At 42.7% G+C, this 25,265-nt stretch overlaps 1 protein-coding gene across 2 annotated transcripts; it reads left to right on the forward strand.

Annotated features, from left to right (window-relative positions):
- The first annotated feature begins 533 nt into the window (after positions 1 to 533).
- LOC147447626 (Ypt/Rab-GAP domain of gyp1p superfamily protein) lies at positions 534 to 25,265 on the forward strand. 2 transcript variants are annotated; one of them, XM_086523364.1, is made up of 11 exons: positions 534 to 672; positions 749 to 957; positions 1,491 to 1,647; positions 21,897 to 22,089; positions 22,203 to 22,273; positions 22,446 to 22,583; positions 22,657 to 22,748; positions 22,859 to 23,130; positions 24,150 to 24,235; positions 24,486 to 24,587; positions 24,820 to 25,265. In XM_086523364.1, the coding sequence occupies exons 2-11, from the start codon at positions 869 to 871 to the stop codon at positions 24,982 to 24,984; spliced, it is 1,365 nt and encodes a 454-aa protein (XP_086379490.1). In that variant the 5' UTR covers positions 534 to 672; positions 749 to 868; the 3' UTR covers positions 24,985 to 25,265. The 2 variants fall into 2 exon arrangements, with proteins under 2 accessions (XP_086379490.1, XP_086379491.1); XM_086523365.1 differs by having other exon boundaries at positions 535 to 672; positions 805 to 957.

Here is a 25,265-nt window from a genome sequence, read left to right on the forward strand (position 1 = left end):
TCAAACTGATGACCCTGGTCACCAAGGATGAATGCTCAAACAACCAAGCTAGCTCCTTTGGACTCAATTGGGTGCATCTTCTAAGATTCTTGGTTACTCCAAGTAGTGTTACAATGTATGAAGAATTGAGAATTATTTAAAACGAGGTGCAATATTCCTTTCGCAGTTAAGTTTTCTTCCTTTTCTATTTAAAAGGAAGAAAACACGTGACCTTGGTCACCAAGGATGAATGCTCAAACAACCAAGCTAGCTCCTTTGGACTCAATTGGGTGCATCTTCTAAGATTCTTGGTTACTCCCAATAGTGTTACAATGTATGAAGAATTGAGAATTATTTAAAACGAGGTGCAATATTCCTTTCGCAGTTAAGTTTTCTATTTAAAAGGAAGAAAACGTGACCCTGATCACCAAAGATGAATGCTCAAACAACCAAACTAGCTCCTTTGGCCTCAATTGGGTGCATCTTCTAAGATTCTTGGTTACTCCCGGGAGTGTTACAATGTATGAAGAATTGAGAATTATTTAAAACGATGTGCATTATTCCGTTCGCAGTTAAGTTTTCTATTTAAAAGGAAGAAAACATGGTGTTGAAGCTTTGGATCTCGCGAGTTCAGCATCAGAAAACTTGTATAATCTTGCTATCGAGTTTGAATACCAGCACAAGCGTGTTCAGGTAACGCCATTCTTCTGCATTCTCTCTTCTCATCAGTATTTTAGCTTTTCTTGCTCGATTTCGTTGTGCAATGCAGCTCAAGAGGCTCTGCTAAGGTTCATGGGTCCGTTCTAACATGAACGGGTTCTTCAGAGCACATGATCCTCTTTAGAGTCAGCAGGAAGACAGGTGTGGACTGCAGGGTCTTCCCATAGAAATGAAGCCCATTACTAATAATGAGATAAAAAAGGATGGCAACTTGAGTATAGACAGCAGATTCAATCAAACTCTGAAGAGCGTCCAAGGGTAAGTCTATTCTTTTTGCTGGATGTGTATGAATCATTCGCTTTGCACACGACCCAATGTCTGTAAAACCTTCAATTCTTTTTAATTTGGATTTGCTTGTCATTATTGTTAAGATAATGAACTTCTTTAATTTATCTAAGCTTCTTTATGTACACATTCAGTCCCCTTCCATGGGTAAATCTGCTGTGTGGTGATTTCGCTAGTGAAAGAAACTTATCTAAAGAAAAGAAAGGGTGAGAAAAGAAAAATAAAAAAGCAGAAACTTTTAAGTTTGTCTTTTGACTTCTTGACGCTCTCTTTGTGTGAATGGATAATCAACTGTGTTTTTGATGGTTTTTCAGTTGTTCATATCAAGAATGTTCTGGTCTTTGGTTCATATTTTTTCAACTTGTGTAATTGAATTTGATGAAAAAGGTGACCTTTTAGTGTTTTGCACGGGGCTGGATAATAAGTTCATTTCTTCTGCTTGGATATTGTAGGTTGCTGCTTAATCTGGTTGACAAGTTTTCTTTTTTGCTTGGACAACGTTGTAGGTTGCTCAGCGGCAAATCATTTCCCGGTAGAGTTTTATTGAGCAGAAGGACAGAGACTAGAGTAGAAAGCTCTCAGGTGGGGAGCACAGCAGCTGAGCGATCTGATGGGGACAATGATGTAGCAACAGATTCCAGTGATAGTGGAAACTATATAAAGGTGTGATGTTGCTATACCCAATTCTGTCTCTTGTAAGCCAGATCAAGGATCAGACATTAATGGTAATTTGTAGGATTGGCTTAACTTGTTACTGATAGAAATAGTGAAATATTCTCGTTCGAGTGTTTGTTGCATGCCACTTTTTTACGATCTATAGCAATTGTTGAAGGCACATATGACAGCTAGAGGTGTCAGGGTGGAGGCAGGGAGAAAAAAAGAGAGAATTTGTAAGTGTCTGCTCGGGGCCAAAGAGTATGAACAAAACCACATACAAATGTCCGTGTCATCTGTATGTCATAAGATTCAACAAACAATTGTCCACCACAGAGTGGTTGTGGATGGGCATGGTAGGTGTGCATAAGTATCGGGGTCATGGCCCTCCCCATGCCCTTTCCATCTTCGGATGCCTCCCTCAATCCAAATTGGTGGGCTGTTTTCAACCACCTCCAGCTTTTTTTTGGGTAAGAGTAGGGCGGCCCGCTCAGGGTGCATCTCTCATTGGCATCAACCTCTCTACACTGGATCTGCAAATCCTCAGCCACACACCTGCTACGGCCCGGATTTGCTTCCTCCTTTTGGGATAGTGGAGTCTCGTGACTTGGACTTTGTATCAAATTTGGGGATTGGTTACGAGGTTCGTGGTGATGGAGGAGCATCTACAACAGTGATCTAGATTTGGATCTAACCTTTGGACATCCATGTACATCAAATCTATGATTGGTTCGATGACGATGATGACAACGGTATTATAGTGATTGCTTTTGAGCCATACGCTGTCATTTCTCTATTTTCAGCATCGGACGGCTGTGCACAAGGAGATCTACCCTCGTTGGATCTCTGCAATGCTCTAGTATGGTCTGGGAGATGAAGGGCATGTTTATTTTATCTGGACAGCAGCATTTTTAGCCCCTAGTAGGCATGTTTTGGGGTGGACAACAAGCTCAAGGTTTGCCACTTCGCCTCTCCTATAGTTACCCATTGACAAGAGGCCATTTGATGGTGGTCCGTGGAGTCTATTGGTGACTGCTATAGCTTGCGGTATCCTTCATATTGGCTTGGCATGAGATCTGCGGGGCACCTTTCATTCCGGTTTGACATCAATGGTTGGGACTCCACGTGGGGTACGACTTGTGCATTGATTGATACGTACCATATGAGTAGACTTTACGAGAGGTATGGCCAGACTCACAGCATATGGAATCGTTGACTTCCCATAGAAGACAACAACATCTGTTGGTTATTTGAGACTTCATTGGACTTTGGTACATTTCCTATGGAGAGTACTCTCTTGACCTTGATCTATACAAACTGGAGTGGAGCTTCAGAGCTTTGGACTTCTTTGGGGAGTTTCCTGTGAGATGTGGGGGGATCATACAGGTTGTGACTACTTGGTCGGCAATATATTTGCTCTTCTTCTCTCCTAATCACTTGGATTTTTACCTTTAGAGTTGTTTACACTCACCGTTCGGAACGTTATAGCATACACCTCCCTCAACTTGGACAAAAGTGATCTCCCAGCTTGATAGGAGGATACTCATTGTGACTTGCGGTCTCGTGGCATTGTCAGCATGGAGCGTGCTTTGGTTGACAGTGGAGGATTGGAGGCACTAGATATAGACAAGACTGTGGATAAATTTTGGTCTAGCCTACCCCTCTTCTACGCTAATAACTATAGTTGAGACTGCTTATTTGGCTATCCCTTGTCACAAATTGGTGATGTGGCAGGCTCCCGGATACACACACACAGCCCTTGCTGACGTGGCTGCAACCCGTAAAACGCGCGAGGCAGATGATGTGGCATACCTCCGAAAATCACGCTGACAGACTAACACGTGGCAGGCTGACAGATCTCCGCTATTTTCGCTGACATGCTGATGTGGCAGTGTACGGACGCCTGTAATTTACACTGGCTGCTTTTGGCTGGCAGATTTTGACTTAAGAGATTTTGGAGCAAAGCTTTTGAGTTAAACTTTTGGGGCAACCCTTGTAACAATAAATAGGTCTTTTGGGCCTCATTACTCAGAGCATCTGAACGCAGAGTCTGAGTGTGAGTTCCCAGGGACTCGCTTGTACTTTGCACACATATTAATATAAAAAGAAATACCTAAAGGGGCGCCAGTCTTTGGGGCCAATACCTCTGGGCATGGAACTATGCCGGGCCGTGTCATCTTTTGTGAATTGTTTTAAAGTGAATCTCTGCTGTGTCGTGGTAGAATCTTGACTCGAGGTGTCCAAGTTTGTTACAATGGTATCAGAGCGCGGCCGATTTCTCTTCTATCAGAAAAATCCGATCCTTTTCTCCGCGACACTTATGGATTCCAACAAGAATCAATCGACTTCTTCTACATCTGCTAATGCGGGAGATCACGAAGAAGATTTTGATGATTTAACAGAGGAAGAGTACGGGCCACCTCGGCCTACCCATTACGAACTTCAAGAGATGGAACGTCGACAGCAGGTTGACGAGTGCACAAAGCAGATGATTAAATTTGCAAAGGATCTCGAGTTTGCAAATTTTTTTATCTCAGCAATCTACGTAGAAGTGCACACCCAGCGGCAGAAAGCCACAAAACCACCCATCAAACCGGCAATCAAGAAACCTCCTTCTCCAAGGATGTTTACAGAGCAAGAATTACAAGAGGTGGTTCAGACATAGTCGGCTTTTGGACACGAACGACCAATCCAAAAAGCAAGAGAGAAAGCGCAAGAAGGGGACTGACTACCTTGGTTATTTGGGCCGTCAATCTTCTTTTGCATTTGCAAGAAAGCATAAGAAGCGTGTACCGATTTGAAGGACTACCCAGTTCTTCTTCTTCTTCTTCTTCCGATACTTCTTCTAGCTCTTCTGACTCGAGCGAGGAGGATAGAAAAGGCAAAAAGCGAAGCAAAAAGCAAAGCTTTGGAAAGGGAAAGAAAAAGGCAAAGAAACCTAGATTTTGCCCAGTTTCCGACAAGTTCAGTCATCCTCTGACAATTCGGATTCCGACGACCACATGTTTTATGCAAAGACGAAGCATTTTTACAGAGCCAACCAATATGACTTCCTTGAAGACAAAAGCAAGAAAGTAAAAGAATTCAAAGAAGGTGGACAGTCGATTAAATTTGAATCCTTTCCTGGGTTACGAGATGCTCCGAGGGCTTTGGCCTCCAATCAGCAGTTTGACATAGCCTTCTCTGGAGAGCACTACTCAGAGCACTCCAAGATTAGGAGGGCTGCATCTTTCTTTAAAGAAAATGCTCGAACATGGTGGTCCACTCTTCTTCTGAGGAAGGAAGCTTCAGTCAAGTGGTTGAATTCAAAAGGCTCTTTATTTCTTCTTGGTTGACTCGGGAGTACGAATGAGATATACAAACCGCTTGGAATCATCTTCGGATGACCAAGGGAGATTCTTTGGATGCTTATTGCGAGAGATTTTGAAACTCTTTTCTACCAACCTCTTCATTTAAGAAGGTCTCTTTTAAGGAACAGATTGAGCGGTTTTGCTGCGGACTCCCTACAGAGATCCGAGATTATTGCTTGGAACAGAAGTCAAATTCTATTCAAGAATTGTTGGGTCATGCGAAACGGGGTTTTGCGATACATTCGGGAAGTTTGACTTACCCCACTGTTGAGATCTTGACTCAGAGAACTCAACAGACCTCTAACAATGAAAGTAGAAAGAGAAAGAGTTTCCAAGAAAAGAAAGATAAGGATACACGACCCCGGCTCACTCTTCGAGAGAGGGCCAATTACATCAAAGAAGGGAAGTGTTTTGGTTGCGGGGAACATGGGCACATCTCCGCACAGTGCCCTAAAAAGGCATAGCAAGAACAAAATGAAGATAGTCCAGAGAGTTCGAGAGCAGCAGAGGAACGTGGCAGAATAGGCAAGATGAAAGCAGGACTGGTTCCAGATTGCATGGTAACTGACCCAAGCCTGATTGATGAAAGTACAGAACTTTACCGAGCTTGGGGCAAAGTGAAGGATCAAGAAGCCCTGATTTTCTTCAATGGAGGAGCCAAGGGCAACTTCACTTCACCCAAATTGGCGGCGCGGCTCGAGATTACACCCGATAGGATGGACCACCAGCAGAGGCAGTTCTAGCGGCACCCGGACGAGACATAGCCATTACACCTGTCATTGGCAAACTTTGGTTGCATTGTCAGGGGTATTTGGGGCACGAGGACTTTTACATAATTCCTTTGGAAGGTTGTGACGTCCTCCTAGGAGTTCCTTGGTACCTTAAGAACAACGCTGTGGTTGATTATCGGGCAAAGAAAGCAACTTTGACGAATGAAAAGGGCCGAAAAATTGTACTTGTTGTAAAACTGAAGGGCGAGTTTGTCCCTATTGTATCGGCTTCGGCCAATGAAATTCAGTCTCTTTGTTTACTCGATCTACTTGAAAGAGTTAAATGATGAACACAGAACGAACATGTATGAACTTGATAGAGAACGCCTAGATTTTCTCCACACTCATGCCGATTGCTTCTCTGAGGGCCTGTCAAGCGAGTTGCCCCCATCTCGACCTGAGGATCATACCATTGATCTGATACGTGGAAGCACACCACCGAACCGGGCACCTTACCGTGTTAGCAGAGCCCAAAATGAAGAGATTATGAACCAAGTGAAAGACCTTCTAGAAAAGGGTCTTATCCAGCCGAGTATTTCACCCTACTACTCTCCGGCGGCGTTGGTTTTAAAGAGAGACGGATCTTGGAGAATGTGCATTGATTACAGAGCTCTCAATAAAATCACCATCAAGAACAGATTTCCGATTCCAAGGATCAATGACATTCTTGACCGACTTCAGGTATCCTCTCGTTTTTTCAGCAGGATTGATTTGAAAAGCGGATATCATTAGATCCAAATCGCGCCGGGAGATGTCTACAAGACAGCCTTTCGAATTTTTGGTGATGCCTTTTGGCCTTACTAATGCTCCAGCAACTTTCAACTGAATGATGGATAGGATTTTCAGAGAGTATAGATCATTTGTCGGCATTTTCTTTGATGACATTATAGTCTTCTCCAAGGATGAAGCAGAACATAGACACCATCTGCTACAGGTCTTTCAGGCATTGTGAGATCACAAGTTAGTTATCAATGCAAAAAAGAGTGATTTTTTCTTGCCGGAGACATCGTCTCAACAGCAGGAGTACGGATGGCCCCGGCCAAGATTGAGACTATACGTGATTGGCCTGATTTGAAGAATGTTCATGAAGTTAGAAGCTTCCTGGGCTTATGTTCTTACTACTGGCGGTTCATTCGAAAGTTTGCAGAGGTAGCTTCCCTTTGCACATTCTAACAGAGAAAAGAGTCCCTTTCTCGTGGGGACCCACATAGGTGACTGCCTTTTAGACATTGAAAGAGAAATTGACTACTCGACCAGTATTGACTTTGCCGGATTTGCAAAAGTCATTTGAAGTATATTGTGATGCTTGTGGTCGTAGTCTGGGAGTGGTCTTAATGCAAGAAGGCCATGTGATTACCTATGAAAGGTGATTGTTTTCAAGGCCAAAATCAACAGCACAGATCTATGAGTAGGAGCTTTTGGCAGTGATCCATGCTCTTACTCAGTGGCGACAGTACTTACTTGGAGCTGATTTTACGGTCTTTGTTGATCATCAGAGTTTACGCTACTTCTTGTTATAGGAGCAGCTTTCGGAAAAGCAGATGCGGTGGGCTAACATCTTGTCACAATTTCACTTCTAGATTGTCGATGTTCAGGGACAGAAGAACTTGGTGGCAGATGCTTTGTCGCGGAAGCCACTAGTCTTGGCTATTTCCGCGATTCATCATAGAAGCTTTGAGGGCATGGTTGATCATTACGCCACATATTTAGATTTTTCAGATGTATTCACTCAAATACAGAATGGGGAGGTAGTAGCGGGATATTCCATACAGGATGGCTACTTGATGAAGAAAACGATGTTGTGCATTACACAACCGTTGAGGGAAAAGGTTCTGACTGAATGCCATTGTCCACCTTTTAGGGTCAACGCGGCATCGACACCACCTTGAAAGGTGTGGAGCACTACTTCTTTTGGCCGAGACTCAAGAAGGTGTGGACGACTTTGTATGCAATTGCTTAGTATGCCAAAAGGTCAAGTTTGACAGACATAAGGCACAAGGATTGTTACAGCCTTTACCCATTCCCACCCGCCCCTGAGAAAGTATTGCTATGGATTTCATTTTTGATCTTCCGAAGACACAGAGAACAAAACAGTCAAGCCGGATCATTTGGCGAGACCGTTTATTGCACAAACATTCAGACTACATTCCAGATATTCAAGCTCACTTCATTCCATTGAAGAAAACAGTCAAGCTGGATCATTTAGCTAGACTGTCTATTGCACATATATTCAGACTACATGGCATGCCTGAGACAATAGTCTCTGACAGAGATCCCGATTCACGAGTTTGTTTTGGAAGGCTATTCGGGAGAACATTGGCACACGGCTGCAGTCCTTGTCATCATTCCACCCGCAGACAGATAGGCAATCTGAGATTGCAAATTCAGCTGTATTAGATTTATTGAAGTCTTACATTTCTGATCAGTCCAGCTTTATTTGAATCCTTTGTCACTTGGGGCCCCATCGGACGGGGTCCCCTTAAGTTTGTAGGACTTCTTCTTCTGTTACTTGTTCTTCTTAGGGTTTAGGCCCCTCGACCGGCATATGTAAGTTGGCTCCCTTCTTCAGGGCTTTGACACGTTAGCAGTTTGTGACATCTCCCCTTCTTGAAAGAGAGTAATCGTCCGCGATTACAGCATATCTGCAAAACAACTCAAGCTAGCTCAAAAATTTTCGAGGGTCATTCCGAGGGACATTTAGTTTGCTCTTTTTGTTAAGGAGTTAGCTTCTCCTTTCGGCTCTTTTGATCAAGGAGTCGGCTTCTCTTTTCGTCCAGATTGGAGCTCTTGATATTCCGGTGTAGTAAAATTAGCCATCACACCCAGACCACACTGATCTTCCACGGGTGTCTTGATGCACTAAAATTACATACCCAGGCAATCTCATCCAATTAGGAATATTCAGTGGTTGGCACATCACAATGCAACACAAATGCTCACATATACATGTTACAAGACATGGAGACATAAAGTCGTCGATGAACACTCCTCCCGCATAACCTAAAAAGGTCCGGGCCGGGAGATATAGAGACCTTTTACAACCAAACGCCCCCCCAGATCGCAACCTGCGTCGTTTGGAGGTGTTGAGAGTAACCACTGCTCAGGCTTCTTAATACTCCTCCCGCATAACCATCCAGGTCCGGGCCGAGAGTCACAACAACAATTATTTTACAAGCATACAACCAAACGCTCCCCAGGCATCGGCCTGCGTCGTTCGGAGTTTTCTAGCATACAACGGAACGCTCCCCAGGCATCAGCCTACATCGTTCCGAGGTTCAAACAATACCAAAACAGTATTTCTCACTTCTCCACCTGGGAGTAAAATCACCAATCATTGAAACCAGTATTAAAACCAGAGTCAAACAATTCAAATCGGCACCAAGACAGGTTTAAAACAGATAGCATTCATTTCAAACAAATTCCAAACAGGATCACCAAACAAGTTCTCAAACAGATTCTCAGACAAACTTCAAACTTAAAAAGCAATCTCGACATTAGTCGAGCTCGAAAAGTCGACTGACTTTCCATCCTGAAACCTGCACAAAAAATTAGGGTTAGATTCCTTCCATAAGGTCGTAGCCGAGCACAACATGGTCCATCAGCTCTTGGACAGAGAGTGTTTTCTTTGGCGGTGATGGTAGTCCCAAGATAGCAATCACACTGGATCTCCAAGGTCATCTGCTCATGAAGAAACATCTACTGAGAGATGTTGAGAAATTTCAAGTTATAATCTGCTAGGGTTTCCATGGCAAGCCTTTCAGGATACCCCACTCTGCCAGAAGTTGCACTCCGAAGGAAGGTGTCAGAAACCATATAACTTTGGGCAAAGATTTTGTTGAAAGCTTGCCAAGTACTTGGAGTATGCTGCTTGGTAGCTATCAACATTTGCATGGCACGGCCTCTGAGAAAAATAGCAGCTCGAAACAAATCTTGGATCCTTCTCTTGTAAGTGATCTTTATGGCTTATGCCCTGTAAGACATGAGCGGTGAAGACGAGAGCGCGCCCGATGCGCGATGAAGCAAGGGTGGGAGTGGCTGATAAGTCCGGGGTCGGATAACGAAGCTAAAATTTCCAATGAACTTTTGAAAGTGCAATCTAATGAGTCCGTGGTCGGAGCACGAAGCTAAAATTTCCAATGAACTTTTGAAAGTGCAATCTTGCTCTGTCTGCTCCTTGGTAGGACCGGTATGCTTTTAGAAAAACACATGCTTGATGCTCTGATACCACTGTCACAAGGCGGGCACCACGTGCCAATAGAAAAGAACAGACTGAACAGACTTTTAGCACTTGAATAACAACTGAACTGAGAGAGAGAGACGACACGCGACACGGAGTGGCGGAATTCCACCCCAGAGAGTATTGGCCCCAAACCTTGGCGCCCCTTTCGGTATTTCTTTATATTGCATCAACACATTACAAGCCGGTACTCCAGACTCTGCACCTTCTCCAGGAAGCATGCCAGAGAATGAGCCCTAGCCTCATATTTAAAGGCCTTGGGCCCCAAAAGCAGTTTTACATGAAAAGCCTTCAAACTCAAAAGCTTATGGTCCAAAAGCAATGCCAAAAAGTTGCGAGCGTAAATCACGGAATTCCGTACAACAGTTAGCGCAAAACATGGAAATCCGTACAGCCTGCCACGTCATCGTGTCAACGAATTTTTGGAAATCTGCCACGTCATCAGTTTGCGCAAGTCTTTTGTGTGTGTGTGTGTGAGAGTCCAGCTTTATTTGAATCCTTTAGGTCACTTGGGGCCCCATCGGACGGAGTTGGTAGGATTTCTTCTTCTGTTATTGGTTCTTCTTAGGGTTTAGGCCTTCGGCCGGCATCTGTAAGTTGGCTCCCTTCTTCAGGGCTTTGACACATCAGCAATTTGTGACAGAGCGGCTTTTTCCAAGGCTTAGCATGAGGTACTATGGCCCTTTCCAGATAAAAGAAAAGATAAATGATGTCTCCTTTAGACTGAAGCTGCCCGATACTTGGAAGATTCACAATGCTTTTCATGTGAGTCTATTAAAGCCTTTTAAAGGCCATGTGCCCGACGATGGGGAGCTAGATGAGCAACCCGAAGTGGAGGAAAGCGAGGAGATACTCGTTCTAGAACAGATATTGGCACACAAGGACAGAAAGATTAAAGGTAAAGTGATTATGCGGTTCTTGGTTAAGTTCAAGAACTATCCTGCATTGGATGTGAAGTGGATGGAGGAGGAGGACCTAGCAGATACTCCTTAGATTTTGGAACTTTACCTTGAAGCATTCGGTTTAGCATAGTCTACTCTGATAGAACCTCGATTTCAGCATGGGTGAATCTAGTGCAGCGGGTTTGCACAAGAGGGGAGTCACTCCGCTCCTTTGTCAACGGATTACCTCGATTTTGAATAGAGTCGTTGATGTCCCCCTTTGGGTTTCGGGGATACTGATGGGCTAACAATATTCTGCTGTATGACTTTATGAACTGGAATTCCGGAAAATGAAAATGATTGATTTGTACTTGACTTGTTTGAGTGCAAAAACTGAAAGACGAAATGACTACAGCATTTCGGTCTCATAAATCTCTATAGACATGATTGCAATAAGGATAAGTTAATCGAGCATCCGTGAGGTCCGGAATGGATCTAGATGCGATTGCTAAATATGTTGCCGATTAATCATGGTCTGAGATTTGGAATGAATTTGTATGTGATTCGTCATGTGATATCTTGTGATATCCAGTGATGTGACTGGCGATTTGTACAAGTGCTAGATGTGTTGTGTATAGTGCGTCGGTACTAACAGTCAGTGTCTACTAAGACAGTTTATGGCCTTTGTCTGTTTTGTAGGCATAATCGAGGACGATTACAAATTCTTTCAAGAGGGGGGTATGTCACAAACTGGTGGCTCCCGGATACACACACAGCCCTTTCTGATGTGGCAGTAGCGCGTAAAATGTGCTGGGCAGATGACGTGGCAGATTGTTGGGGGTAAAGGCCCCCTGTGGCCCCCCTCTTGTATAGTGTACACATACTTATACTTAAAACTTTTATAAGTGAACATTTTTTATTAAGTGTCCGATCACTTTGGGCGGACAACTTATAAGTGTACTTAATAAAACAAAGAACCCTAAAAAAATGACAATAGTGGGTTTCTTACGCTTGAGCCTTCTCTCTCTCTCTCTCTCTCTCTCTCTCTCTCTCTCTCTTTCGATCTGCTGCGCATCCTTCTTCCTGCAGTGTGTGCCCATCTCCTCTTGCTCTCGCACACTCCCTGCGCTCAACAAACTGGTATTAGAGCAAGGCTACGCGCCTTGGGCGAATCTCTCGCGCGTAGGAAGGAGTTTCTCTCTCCTGCACAGATTCTCTCTCTCTAGAAACAGTAGCGCAGCAGCTTTCTCTCTCTTCTCCAAGTACGGTACGTTGACTACCATTACTGACACGCTGAAAACAGGGAATTACAGGTCCAAAACAGGTGTTTTTGGCTAAAAACAGGCCATTTTCTGCATATTCAGGTGTAAAAACAACAAAAACAGGTTTACAGGCTGTCACAGGGCACTTTGGGAACCCAATTTCAGGTTTGGAATTGGGACTTTCTACCACTTTGCTGAAATTTGTCAAACTTCAGCAATTATTCGCGACAAAACTTGGGGCTTTTGCTAATTTCAGCAAAAACTACCAAGTTTACTCCTTACAGGTGCAGGTGGCAAAGCTACAGTGGAGAATTGAGCAGTGAGAATTTCGTGTTTTTGCTGAATTTTGAAAAATTCGGCAAAATTTCACTTATGTACTTACATTTGTGGTCAATTTGAGCAGACAGATTGAGGCTTGTGGAACCTACAGGTGTTTATTCAATTATTTGAGCAACTTTCACCTCTTATGTGTATTGCCAAATGTACTTTATGCAGTGAAACTGTGGCATGCACAACATTGGGGTCATTGCAAATGCATTTGGTGATGTTTACTTGATGTGAGGTTGTTCTATGCGCTGAGTTTGACATGCTCAATATGTCATCTTGTTGGAAATTTTACTTTTGAAGTAAATTACAGCATTATATTTGCTCTTGCAGACACTTTTACAGTGTATATTTGCATTTGCTTTTGTGGTACAGTGATTGTACTTCTTGGCTGAAAATTATCAGTTTTTGTTTTGCCTCATTATGGCTGACACTTCGTCATCCTCGGATTGTAAGAGCCTCTTTGAGATCCGTAGGTTTGATGGTACAGGTTTTGATTTGTGGAAGGATCGCATACAGAGCATTCTTTTCTTGAAAGAGTGCGATGATGCATTGTCTGCAAATAAGCCAGAGGGTATGTCAGATGCAGATTGGACTAAGCTTAAAAGGAAAGCCATTTCTTACATCGAGATGGCTGTGGACTGATGATATCCTTGTTGACATCAAGGGACTTGACACAGCTATGGCTGTGTGGGACAAGCTTAAAGCAACTTATGCGAATACGACTCTTGTAAATCAGGTCCATCTCATGAGGAAGCTTGTAAGCTTAGAGCTTGATGAGTCCAAATCTGTCTCTGATCACTTGAATGCCTTTGGTGGGATTTTGAGTCAGTTGAGTGATTCAGGTTTGCAGGCTTTTGAGGATGATAAGCTCAAGGCTATCTTTCTACTTATGACACTACCAAAGTCTTGGGAAGCATTGGTTGTTTCTTTGAGTAACAACTCCAACTTGACCTATGATGGTGTGCGTGGTTCTATCCTCAATGAGGAGATTAGACGCAAGTCAAGTGGGAGTGGCAGTGGATCAGCCTATAATGTGCGTGGACGCTATGAAAAAAGGCAAAATGTTGCAAATAAGCAAAGAAATCGCAGCAAAAGCAAGGAAAAACAGCAAGACATCACTTGCTATCAGTGCGGAAGAAAGGGGCATAAAAAGCCCGATTGCAGGTATTTTAAGAAAGAGCAGGAGCGCAAGAAGCAAATGAATGCAAAAGGCAAGAAAAATGACAAAGAGGGCAGCTCTACCCCTAAGGAAAGTGAGTCTGAAAAGGCAAATGTGATCTCTAGTGTTGTCATTAAAGAGATTGATGAAAATGAAGACACTAGTGATCTTTATGTTGCATCTTTAGATCCACATGTCATGACTGTTGAGGATATGCATATCTCTAAGCATGATGTGATAGATGCTTTGCTTTCTACTCATGATGGCCTGTCACAATCTTGGATTGTTGACAGTGGTGCCTCTTTTCATGTAACTCCCTCTTTGGAGTGTTTTGCCTCATACACTGCAGGAAACCTTGGAAAAGTGTATTTGGGCAATAACTATGCTTGTGACATTGAGGGAGTTGGCACCAGACACCTGACACTTGATAATGGCCAGGAACTCACTCTTCATGATGTTAGATATGTGCTTGGTATCAAGAAGAGTTTGCTTTCAGTTGGGAAGTTGGATAGCAAAAGCTTCTTCACTACATTTGGTGGTGGCATGTGGAAGATCCAAAAGGAATCTATGCTTGTGACTAGAGGCAGTAAGAAGGGTACTTTATACTATCTGCATTGCAAGGCATTACCTGGTCGTTTTGTTCCAATTGCAGAAGTGCAATCACACATGGAGCTTTGGCATAAGCGTCTTGGACATATGAGTCATAAGGGAGTGCAAACTCTTTCCTCCCTTGGTAGGATTGATGTAAAAAGCTCTAAACTTGATTTTTGTGATGATTGTGTACTTGGGAAGGATGTAAAAGCTTCTTACTCTCATGGAGCCTCTAAAAAGGCTAGTATTTTGGATCTTGTACATTTTGATGTATGCACAATGCCAATAAAAACTCATGGTGGTTCTCGTTACTTTGTGTCTGTCATTGATGATTGTTCACGTAAGCTATGGGTTTATTTGCTCAAGGACAAGAGTGAGGTTTTAAATACATTTAAAAAGTTTTATGCCTTTGTTTGTACTCAAAAGGGTTTGAAACTTAAATGCGTACGTACAGATAATGGGGGGGAGTATGTTTCTAAAGATTTTAATGTTTTTGGTGATGAGAATGGGATTAAAAGGGAGCTCACTGCCCCTTATAATCCATCTTCAAATGGTGTGGCTGAGCGTATGAGTCGCACGTTATGTGAGAAGATTCGGTGCATGCTGTCTACAGCTAATCTCTCGCAATTGTTTTGGGGAGAGGCACTTAAAAACCGCGGTGCATATATGCAACCGATCTCCACATCGTGCACTTGATGGTGGCATCCCTGAAGAGGTTTGGTTTGGCAAACCGGCTTCATATAACCACTTGAAAGTCTTTGGTTGTGAATGCTATGTACACGTGCCTATTGACTTGAGGACCAAACTCGATATGAAATCCTTGAAAGGCATCTTCTTAGGTTATGGAGATGAAGGTGAAATGGGATATAGAGTTTGGATTCCGGGGTCACATAAGGTAATTCGCAGTCGGGATGTGGTATTTAATGAACCTAAGCTGCTGAAAAATGCCACATCCAGTGACTTTGATAAGAAAAAGGTGAAATTTCAGCATGATTAGTCACTTTCACAGCCATTTTCTACTGAAAATTCAGCTCCTTTTGATGCTGGTCATGAGGGTCAGCGTGTTATCATTGAGCCAGATGATAATGGACAGCAAGGGGATGCTGAAATTCAGCCTGAGGGTCAAAATCAGCATGCTGAAAATCAATTACAGCAGGGTATAAATGCTGAAAATCAGCCTCTAATTGATGGGGTTAATGTTCCGCATGATGTAGAACCCTTGCCGGTTAATGTAGATCATTGGGTGAGGCGGTCTACACGTGTAAGAAGACAACCAGAGAGGTTTCACCCCTCTTTGGATTGTGTCTTGTTGACGGATGAGGGAGAGCCTCTTACATACAAAGAGGCCCAGTCATGTGAAGATAAGAGTAAGTGGGAGCTTGCTATGAAATCTGAGATGCAATCATTGTATGCAAATAATACATGGGAGCTTGTGCCTTTGCCCAAAGGAAGGAAAGCTATTCCTAACAAGTGGGTTTATAAGGTCAAATGTGTTGATGACAAACCCAAGTACAAAGCACGTCTAGTTGCTAAGGGTTATGCACAGAAGGAAGGCATTGATTCCCAGGAGATTTTTTCACGTGTGGTGAAGATGTCCACTCTCCGTGTGCTGTTTGCTTTATGTGCTATTTTGGATTTGGACTTGGATCAAATGGATGTGATCAGTGCTTTCTTACATGGTGACTTGGATGAGGAGCTGTATATGCAGCAGCCCGAGGGCTTTGTCATTCCAAGGAAAGAGCATTTGGTATGCAAATTGAAACGTAGCTTGTATGGGTTGAAACAATCCCCTAGACAGTGGTACAAGAAGTTTGATACTTTTATGCTCAACCATGGGTTCAAACGTAGTCATGCAGATCACTGTCTTTACACTAAAAAGGCTGAGGATGGAAGCCTTATTGTGTTGGTCCTTTATGTGGATGATATGCTACTTGCAGGAAAGCATAGAGAGACATTAGATGCATTGAAGAAAGAGCTGAATTTAGCCTTTTCTATGAAGGATTTGGGTGCAATTGAAAATATTTTGGGCATGCACATTAAGCGAGATAGAAAGAAACGATTGTTGTTTCTCTCACAGGACAAGTACATCAAGAAGGTACTTGAACGTTTTCATATGGCTGATGCTAAGCCTCTTGGTGTGCCTTTACCGCCACACACAAAGCTTAGCAAGCTTGATTGCCCAAAAGATGATGCTGCCAAACAAGTCATGAAAGGGATTCCTTATGCATCCGCCTGTGGTTCTTTGATGTATGCCATGGTTGCTACACGTCCAAACATTGCTCATGCAGTGGGAGTTGTTAGCCAGTTTATGTCCAACCTTGGCAAACCACATTGGGAGGCAGTGAAATGCATCTTTAGATATTTGAAAGGTACACAGGAAATATGTATATGCTATGGTGGGAGTACACTTGCGCTGCGGGGTTATTGTGATTCAGACATGGTAGGTGATCTTGACACTAGGAAATCTACCAGTGGGTATGTCTTCACACTTGCTGGAGGTGCTATTTCTTGGTGTTCAAGGTTGCAAAAGATTGTCGCACTGAGCACTACAGAGGCTGAATATATTTCAGCCACAGAGGCTTCTAAGGAAGCCATATGGCTTGGCAGGTTGGTCAGGGATTTTGGTCTTCTTGCACATGCTCCAGTGCTTGGTTGTGATAGTCAGAGTGTTGTATGCTTGGCTAAGAATGCCATGTTTCATGCTCGTACCAAACACATAGATGTGCGGTACCACTTTATACGACAAGTCTTGGATGATGGTCTTGTCTCATTGACAAAGATCAAAACACAAGACAACCCTGTAGATGTCCTTACTAAAAGTCTTGCAAAGTCTCAACATGAGCATTGCATACGCTTAGTGGGAGTTGCTTAAAGGTACCACATTGGGCCTTTAAGTGGGAGGTTGTTGGGGGTAAAGGCCCCCTGTGGCCCCCCTCTTGTATAGTGTACACATACTTATACTTAAAACTCACTTATAAATGAGTACACACATTTTTTATTAAGTGTCCGGCCACTTTGGCCGGACAACTTATAGGTGTACTTAATAAAACAAAGAACCCTAAAAAAATGACAATAGTGGGTTTCTTACGCTTGAGCCTTCTCTCTCTCTCTTTCGATCTGTTGCGCATCCTTCTTCCTGCAGTGTGTGCCCATCTCCTCCTGCTCTCGCACACTCCTTGCGCTCAACACAGACTTCCGGAAATCACGCTGACAGACTGACACGTGGCAAGTTGTACGGATATCTGTTATTTTCGTTCACATGCTGACGTGGCAGTGTACAGACGCCCGTAATTTGTGCTGGCTGCTTTTGGCCGGCATATTTTGACTAAAGAGATTTTGGAGCAAAGCTTTTGAGTTTAATAAGCTTTTGAGTAAAACTTTTGGGGCCCTGCTTTTGAGGCAACCCTTGTAGCAATAAATAGGTATTTTGGGCCTCATTACTCAGAGCATCTGGACGCAGAGTCTTGAGTGTGAGTTCCCAGGGACTCGCTTGTACTTTGCACATAGATCAATATAAAAAGAAATACCGAAAGGGGTGCCAGTCTTTGGGCCCATTACCTTTGGGCACGGAACTACGCCGGGCCGTGTCGTCTTTTGTGAACTGTTTTAAAGCGAATCTCTGCTGTGTTGTGGTAGAATCTTGACTTGGGTGTCCAAGTTTGTTACACCCCTCTTCTTAGAGGACAACTAGCTAGTCTGGCCATCCCTCGTGTCAGAGGACGGCCATAGCGGAGACTGCTCATTCTTGCATGGAGGATGATTACGAGCTGAATGCTTAGTCGGGCTATCTCTCAGCTTAGAGGATAGTAGTGGTTGATTGAACACCATCCGGCGGTGGTCTGTGTGGTCTATCAATGAGCACACTTGAGTTTTGCAGTGTAGACTTCTCAGCCTGATCTTCGTGGAGTTTTTGTGGGTTGGTTGCTTGGCCATGATGGATTGTGGCTGCTTCCTCTTTTCTTCGGATGAGTGACCATAGATCTTCTTTGGTAGGATAGGACATTCGCAGGCCTGTCGACACTCCAACGACTCCTACGACTGTTGAGTTTATACGACAAGAGTTGTTTCTACATAGTTCGGGACATCTTTCTTGGAGTGGCACACACTGTCACAAAGTGATGACGTGGCATGGCCTAAAGGACAACGGAAGGGCCTAGAATCTCTTGGGAAGAAGGTGAAGAAGTTTAACCAACTTATGGCACCTATTTGAGTGGCCCAAATTAATAAGTTGTATCGACTTATGGTACCCTGGCCGAGGGGCCTAAAACCCTTGTAAATATAGCAAGAGACCCCAATTGTGTAAATATTGCTGACGTGGCAGTGCTGTATGACAGACCTGCGAATCATGTTGACTATCGATGTGGCACCATACAGAATTTGTGCGTTTTACAGAACATCCCAAGGGGCGCTAGCTTTTGGGACTCGATATTTTTGAGTTAGAGCTTTTCATGTAACTGCTTTTGGCCATGGGCCTTAAAAAAAATGTGCCAAGATCTCCTCTTCCAGCAAATTTTCTTGGGAGCACTATGGAGAGAGAGGACCCTCGGACATTGTACTTGTCGAAGAATAGTAATAAAGAAATACCGAGAAGGGGCGCCAGTCTTTGGGGCCAGTACTTCTGGGCGTAGAACTCCGCTGTGCCATGTTGTCTCTCTCTCAGAGTTTTGTTCAGTTATTTTAGTTTCTCTCACATGTGTTGCATTAGATGGCTTGGGGTGTCCACGTTTATTACAATGGTATCAAAGCCCAGACGATTCTTTTGCTACGGAGGATTCGATCCCTTTACTTGCAGCACACATGGATTTAGTCAATGAATTCCGTCGGGAGGAAACTGTTGCACCCAACCACTCGAGTACAAAAGAAAACAACGGGGGTTCCAATGGGGATCGACCTCCTTTCGACGAGTCGGGAAAAGAGTATGGTCCGTTCCACCCACAAATTATGAAGGAATGGACATGCAGTGTTAACAGCAGGTCAATAGATGTGCTCAACAGATGCTATGGTACTCTAAGGATCCCGAGTACGCTAAATTTTTGGCAAAGCATCCACTTGAGGAGGTGCACTCTCGATGGCGTGCCGCCATCCGTTCGCCTCTCAAGTAGGCTTTAAAGTAGAAACCTAAACCGACAGTACCAAGACAAAGGGTGTAGTTAGAGGATGAATTTGATGAAGCTGTAGACCGACGAGTCAATAGACTCATGAAGACCAAGAGGCAGCTAAAAGAGTTGAGTAGTGAGACTATCCTGGCTACTTGGGTCGCAAATCTACCTTTGAGGCCGATAGTAAACCAAAGAAAGATGTTTGATCTGAGGATGATGCTAGTTTATCGTCGTCCTCTTTTGATAGCTCGGAGAGTTTTTTTTCTTTGAATCCAGTGATGAGGGTAGAAAGAACAAGAAGCAGAGAGAGTGTCACAAGACGGGCACCACGTGCCAATAAAAAAGTAAAAAAGAACAGACTGAACCGACTTTTAGCACTTCAATAACAACTGAACTGAAAGAGAGACGACGCGCGACATGGAGTGGCGGAATTCCACCCCAGAGAATACTGGCCCCAAACTTGACGCCCCTTTCGACATTTCTTTATATTGCATCAACACAGTACAAGCCGGTACTCCATCCTCTGCACCTTCTCCAGGTTGCATGCCAGAGAATGAGCCCATGGCCTCATATTTAAATGCTCTAGGCCCCAAAAGCAGTTTTACATGAAAAGCCTTCAAACTCAAATTTATGCCACCGCAGTACGGTGATCGGTTGAACAAGGATTGGAGAGACTTCAAGCAAATTGGCACTCCCATTATGTATTTTTCTATCCGTATTTTGTGGACTGGTGTGCAATTGCGTAAGTCAGATGCGGATCGTAAGGAGGCTTTCCTCTTTGGTTTGGGCGAGTACATCAAATACGACGTGAAAGTCTTACGACCCACTGACTACAATGATGCCGTTAGAATTGCTCTCGAGCAAGCCAGAAGACAGATTAGAAACTTTAAAAGCGGTAGAGAAAAGTGCAAAGAAGGGGAAAATGAAGGCAGGACTTGTACCAGATTATATGCGGACGCTGAGGACCATGAAGATGTGGGTATAGAGTTCTGTAGGGCGTGGGGCAAAATACAAGATTAGGGAGCCCTAAAGGACAATGCCTTATTAGTATTGTTGAAGTGCAAGAAAGTATCAAACTTGACACTTTTACCGCCTTCCTTGAATTATTTTTTAGTCCTCTTTGGCTCCAAGTCATCATACATTGTCTGCTTTAATATGTGGCTTCATTTATGTACAAAAGTAGACCCAAAAGTGGGAGGACTGTCATCCTCCTCATTTTCATCCTTGGAAGCTTCAGTGAAGTTGCCACCTAAGAAAGCCGGATCAAACTTTTGAACAAAGGACAATGTCTTATTTGTATCCTTGAAGCCCGAGAAAGTATCAAACTTGACACTTTTAACACCCGTCCTTGAATTCTTTCTTAGCCCTCTTTGGCTCCAAGCAATCATACATTGTTGGAAGAAGTATGTTGCTTCTTTTACTTCGAAAAGTAGACCCAAAAGTGGGAGTTCTGTCATCCTCCTCATCTTCCTCATCTTCATCCTCATCCGAGTATTCATAGCGCCTTTTGTGCCGGCGGGACTCAGATCTTCCATGCTTTCTCTTTCGAGACTGCTTTTGTTCTTCTTGGTCAGTAGTTTGGGACTAAGCAACAAATTTTACTGATGATGCTTCAAAATTCACAGAATAGAGACATAATTTCAGGCAAGCCTTTCAGTTGATGAAAGATGTTGACCATTTGTTTGAATTTCTTTGGATTGTGGAAAACATCCTGTAAAAAATATGGTATCAATGTTATAGTTGAAATAACACTAGTACCACTAACAGAGATGACAGATGTAACATCCCAGAGTATCATAAGAGAATTCCTTATTCCTTAGGTGGAATAAGGAAAGCTACTTTGCAAAAAAGATCTCTCTATCACAGAATGGATCCTGACAATTTGAGTGACCTGGGCCTGAATACTGCGATCTTTTTGAAGGTTTAACACAGATAGTGACTATTCCATAGTATACCTGATGTAATTCCTGGGTTTTTTATACATTTGTCCGGTTGAGTATACAATTTACTCAGGATACCTGACACAGATGATTCAGGTCGTGGAAACTTTAGTTTTATCTCACATGTTTTAGGTGCTCTGGGTTGGGATGTATGGCTGCCACTAGTTGATCTCTGCTCAACTGTTAGTTTGATCAAATTGTTAGACAAGGGGATTTTGATAGATCATGATCATGGCAAAGATGACTGGTTATACATTTTTCTCTTGGTCCGCTTGATTACTGGTTGAAACAGGCACTTGACTTTCATAACAAAGAAGAAATCTAGCTGCATATTGTGATGCAAGAGGTCAAGAGTATGACTTGATCATTTTGGCTCTCCTATCGTACTTGGAACACTGCATTCATTAAGGGCCATTATTGGGTCTCTTTAGTGTGGACAGCTGCAAGACATCAAATAAGGATAGTGAGGTGAACTTTGTAAAACCTTGTGAGGCAAATATTTACTTTGTTAAATCCTGGATATATCCTTAATAAGTGTTTTTGCTAAGTCTTCGGTTCTAATTATATGAGTTGTGTTATGGCAAAGATTTTTGAGGTGTGCTGCGGTCTCTTTATAATTCGGTGCTTGATGATACCATGTAGGTGGAAGTTCCTGGACCTGTTACTGTGGAGCCATCACAAGAGAGACCAAATTCGTCTGTGAATCAAGCGCCTGATTTGCCACCGAGGAGCACAGGCTCGACAATACTGAGACTTTCATCTGGAGGAAGAGCTACAGACAGTGCGCGCATAGCAAAATTTAGGAAAGAACTTTCAGCACCTGTCGTTGATTTGGGTAAGGGCCAAAATATGTCCTCTTGTTGAACCTTATGTTTTACCAGAAATGAATCATTCTTGCTTCAATTCCAATGTAGTTACTAGCTCACTTATCATGCCTTCTTTCTTTAGATTCTTTGAGAGAACTGGCATGGAGTGGTGTTCCTTCAGACATGAGACCATTGGTCTGGCGTCTTTTGCTGGTATGTATAAATTAGAAATGAGTATTGCGAAGGACTGGTTTGTATATCACCATTTTATGATTATGTCCTGACATTTTCTTGTAAGCTTGTAAGGTGGATTCTTTTTTTCTTGCTATTTAGAAATTTAATTGTTCAATGCAGTTTTAAGCTTTGATTGATTTTTTGTGAACAGGGTTATGCGCCCCCAAACTCTGACAGAAGAGAAGTTGCTCTTATGAGGAAGCGGCTTGAGTATGTTGATTGCGTTGCACAATATTATGACATTTCCAATACTGATAAAGCAGAAGACGAGCTGCACACTCTTCGGCAGGTTTTCAGCTGCTTGCTAATTAAATGTTTGCTGGTATATTCTTGCAGTCCTTAAAGCTCATTTGTGCTGTCAGATTTCTGTTGATTGTCCACGAACAGTACCTGATGTGGCCTTTTTTCATCAACCTGTCATCCAAGCCTGTTTAGAGCGGATTCTGTACATCTGGTTGGCCAACGTATCTTACTCTTTTGTTCCAGATTCTTCTCTGTCACTTTTTTTAATGTTAATGTGGAGAATTTAGATGTTGATAACATCAATTGGTGTCATGAATCCAGGGCCATTCGCCACCCAGCAAGTGGTTACGTTCAGGGTATAAATGATTTAGCGACTCCTTTCTTGGTAGTTTTTTTGTCAGAGTACATGGAAGGAGAAATGGAAGACTGGCTTGTCTCAAAACTCACGCCAGCAAAACTTTCCAACGTAGAGGCAGACTGTTACTGGTGTCTCTCAAAGCTTCTGGATAATATACAAGACCATTACACATTTGCACAGCCAGGCATTCAACGCCTTGTTTTCAAATTGAAGGAGCTTGTCCGGCGCATTGATGGTAAGTGCACAAAATATTCAGGCCTTGCACTGTTCAAATAGATTTCCCGTTTTGTAGATGCTGGAAAGCCCTCAAGTATGACATAAGACACAGCCAAACCAGTCGGCCTGGTTTGGAACTTGGATGTGTTACTGCCTCCTAGCTAAACAGTTTTAACATCTCTTTGTGGCATTGGCATGCTTGTTGACGCGTAGAGTTCATTTGTCCATAGAACTGCAAATGAAAGGGTATTCTGTTGAGTACGTAGGAGGGAAGATCTCTATCTATAGTTTGAGTAGGTGAGTCTATGAGTCAATTCATGAATACATTCGGCCTTTCAGGCCAGTTGAATCCAGAAAGGATTCTATCTGCCAAGATTGGGTAATCCCAGTGGCGGTTTTGCAAATGAATTCGTGAAGTTTAAAAGATGGGTTTCAGATAAAAGGTTACAGAACAAATTATCTTGGCTGGAAATGGTGCAAATTATCTTGGTTGTACTACTTCGGTTATGTTTTGCCTCTTCTAGGTAGGTGCGTAGTAGTATTCAATTCTAGTCTTTAGCTTACATTAGGATTTAAGAATTTGTTTTTTTAGAGTTGTCTTGTGGAGTCTGAATTAAGTCTTTGTGGTGTCTTATTCTTGTTTGTTTAAAGTTGAGTTCTTGTTTCAATAGCAAAGTAAGCTTCTTTAACTTATTTTGCTTATGCCTTTTTTAAAAGTATCTTTAAGTGAATAGTGCTTGTTTAGTAACAAACAAAATGATTTCTTTTTTTTCTTGTTTCCTTGCTTTTGCATTTTTGTGAGTGTTTTAACCTTTCTTATAATTCGTGAGTTAACACTTTTCTGACCTAATGTGTGTGTCCATTTGGGTTTTTCTCAGCAGTAGATGGTTAGTTTCAAAACTGAGGACGTTGAGCCCAAACAACTGGTTTCAAATTTTCAATAAAATAGTTTTTATGATGTGCAAAAAGTTTTAATGATGCTTAAAAAGCGGTGGTTCTAAAGGTTACCTTATAATGTTGTCCTGTTGTACATGTCAGAGCCAGTAGCCAAGCACATCGAAAGACAAGGGCTTGAGTTTCTGCAGTTTGCATTTCGGTGGTTTAACTGCCTTTTAATCCGTGAGGTATGGCCTTGGAGAAATCTTGAACAATATTTGTTGTCTTTGAAGTATCAACCTTTAAGGACTCGTCTTACAACCTTACTTGCGAGGGGCATGTCAGAGGCTTGCATCGAAATTTGAAACAGAATGAGAACCCTTGAGCACAGTCACTTGATGATCACAATTTACAATATGCTTTTGAAGGTCACAGTTGTTGAGGAGCTGGAACTTCTCAGTGGTTAATTCTGGCATTTCGCAAATTCTGATTTTGCAGATTCCGTTTCTTCTTGTGACTCGCCTTTGGGATACTTATCTTGCTGAAGGAGACAAGTTTCCGGATTTTCTTGTGTATGCATGTGCAAGCTTTCTTTTGACTGTAAGTTCTCAATAAACTCAATAGATACTCAAGAATGGAATTATTGGCAAATCATTTTTCCGTCCTCAGTGACTCTATAAGCTCAATGTAATTTAGTATTACTGTATTTGATGATAGATTAATGGTATATCTTCTCATCTTGGGCATATGATGAATCTTGGTAGTTTGCGGCATGTGCTTTATTTTCTCATCGGCTAGTGGAGGTTGTCTGATGTTTTGGTATATCTTTCAGTGGACCGAACAGCTGCAAAAGTTGGATTTTCAAGAGATGGTTCTCTTCCTGCAACACCTTCCAACTAGAAGATGGACCCATCAAGAACTGGAGATGGTTCTGTCTCGTGCCTTCATGTGGCGTGTGATGTTTGATCGAGCTCCAAGTCATCTCAACTGTAATTAACATGTCTGTATAACAGTTCGATTGCAAGAGGAGCACCTGCGTACATCGAGTTTTTCCAGTCCTCGATTTAGGTGCTTACTAGAGTTGACTTAATTTTTTGGTCGCATAGCATCAAAGACTCTAAGCTGTTCTATACATAAACTTGTAACATCAGATTATAAAGAAGCTTTGGATGCACTTATCTTTTCGGTTTAAGGGCTCTATGTGTCAAACAGTACATTACAGACAAGCTTTACGTGTGTTCAAAGCAATGCAGAGCTTTTGATTTTTTTCTTTTTAAA

The sequence above is a fragment of the Adiantum capillus-veneris genome, chromosome 11, assembly GCF_014529385.1.
Source record: "Adiantum capillus-veneris isolate H3 chromosome 11, ASM1452938v2, whole genome shotgun sequence".
NCBI lineage: Eukaryota > Viridiplantae > Streptophyta > Polypodiopsida > Polypodiales > Pteridaceae > Adiantum > Adiantum capillus-veneris.

What these genes read in the sequence shown, in the direction of transcription:
- LOC147447626 (XM_086523364.1), top strand. Translation starts at nt 869, where the DNA reads ATGAAGCCCATTACTAATAATGAGATAAAAAAGGATGGCAACTTGAGT. An exon ending in AGCACCTGTCGTTGATTTGG is followed by an intron (nt 22,090 to 22,202) that starts GTAAGGGCCAAA and finishes TTCTTTCTTTAG; the next exon opens with ATTCTTTGAGAGAACTGGCA. An exon ending in ACTGCCTTTTAATCCGTGAG is followed by an intron (nt 24,236 to 24,485) that starts GTATGGCCTTGG and finishes CTGATTTTGCAG; the next exon opens with ATTCCGTTTCTTCTTGTGAC.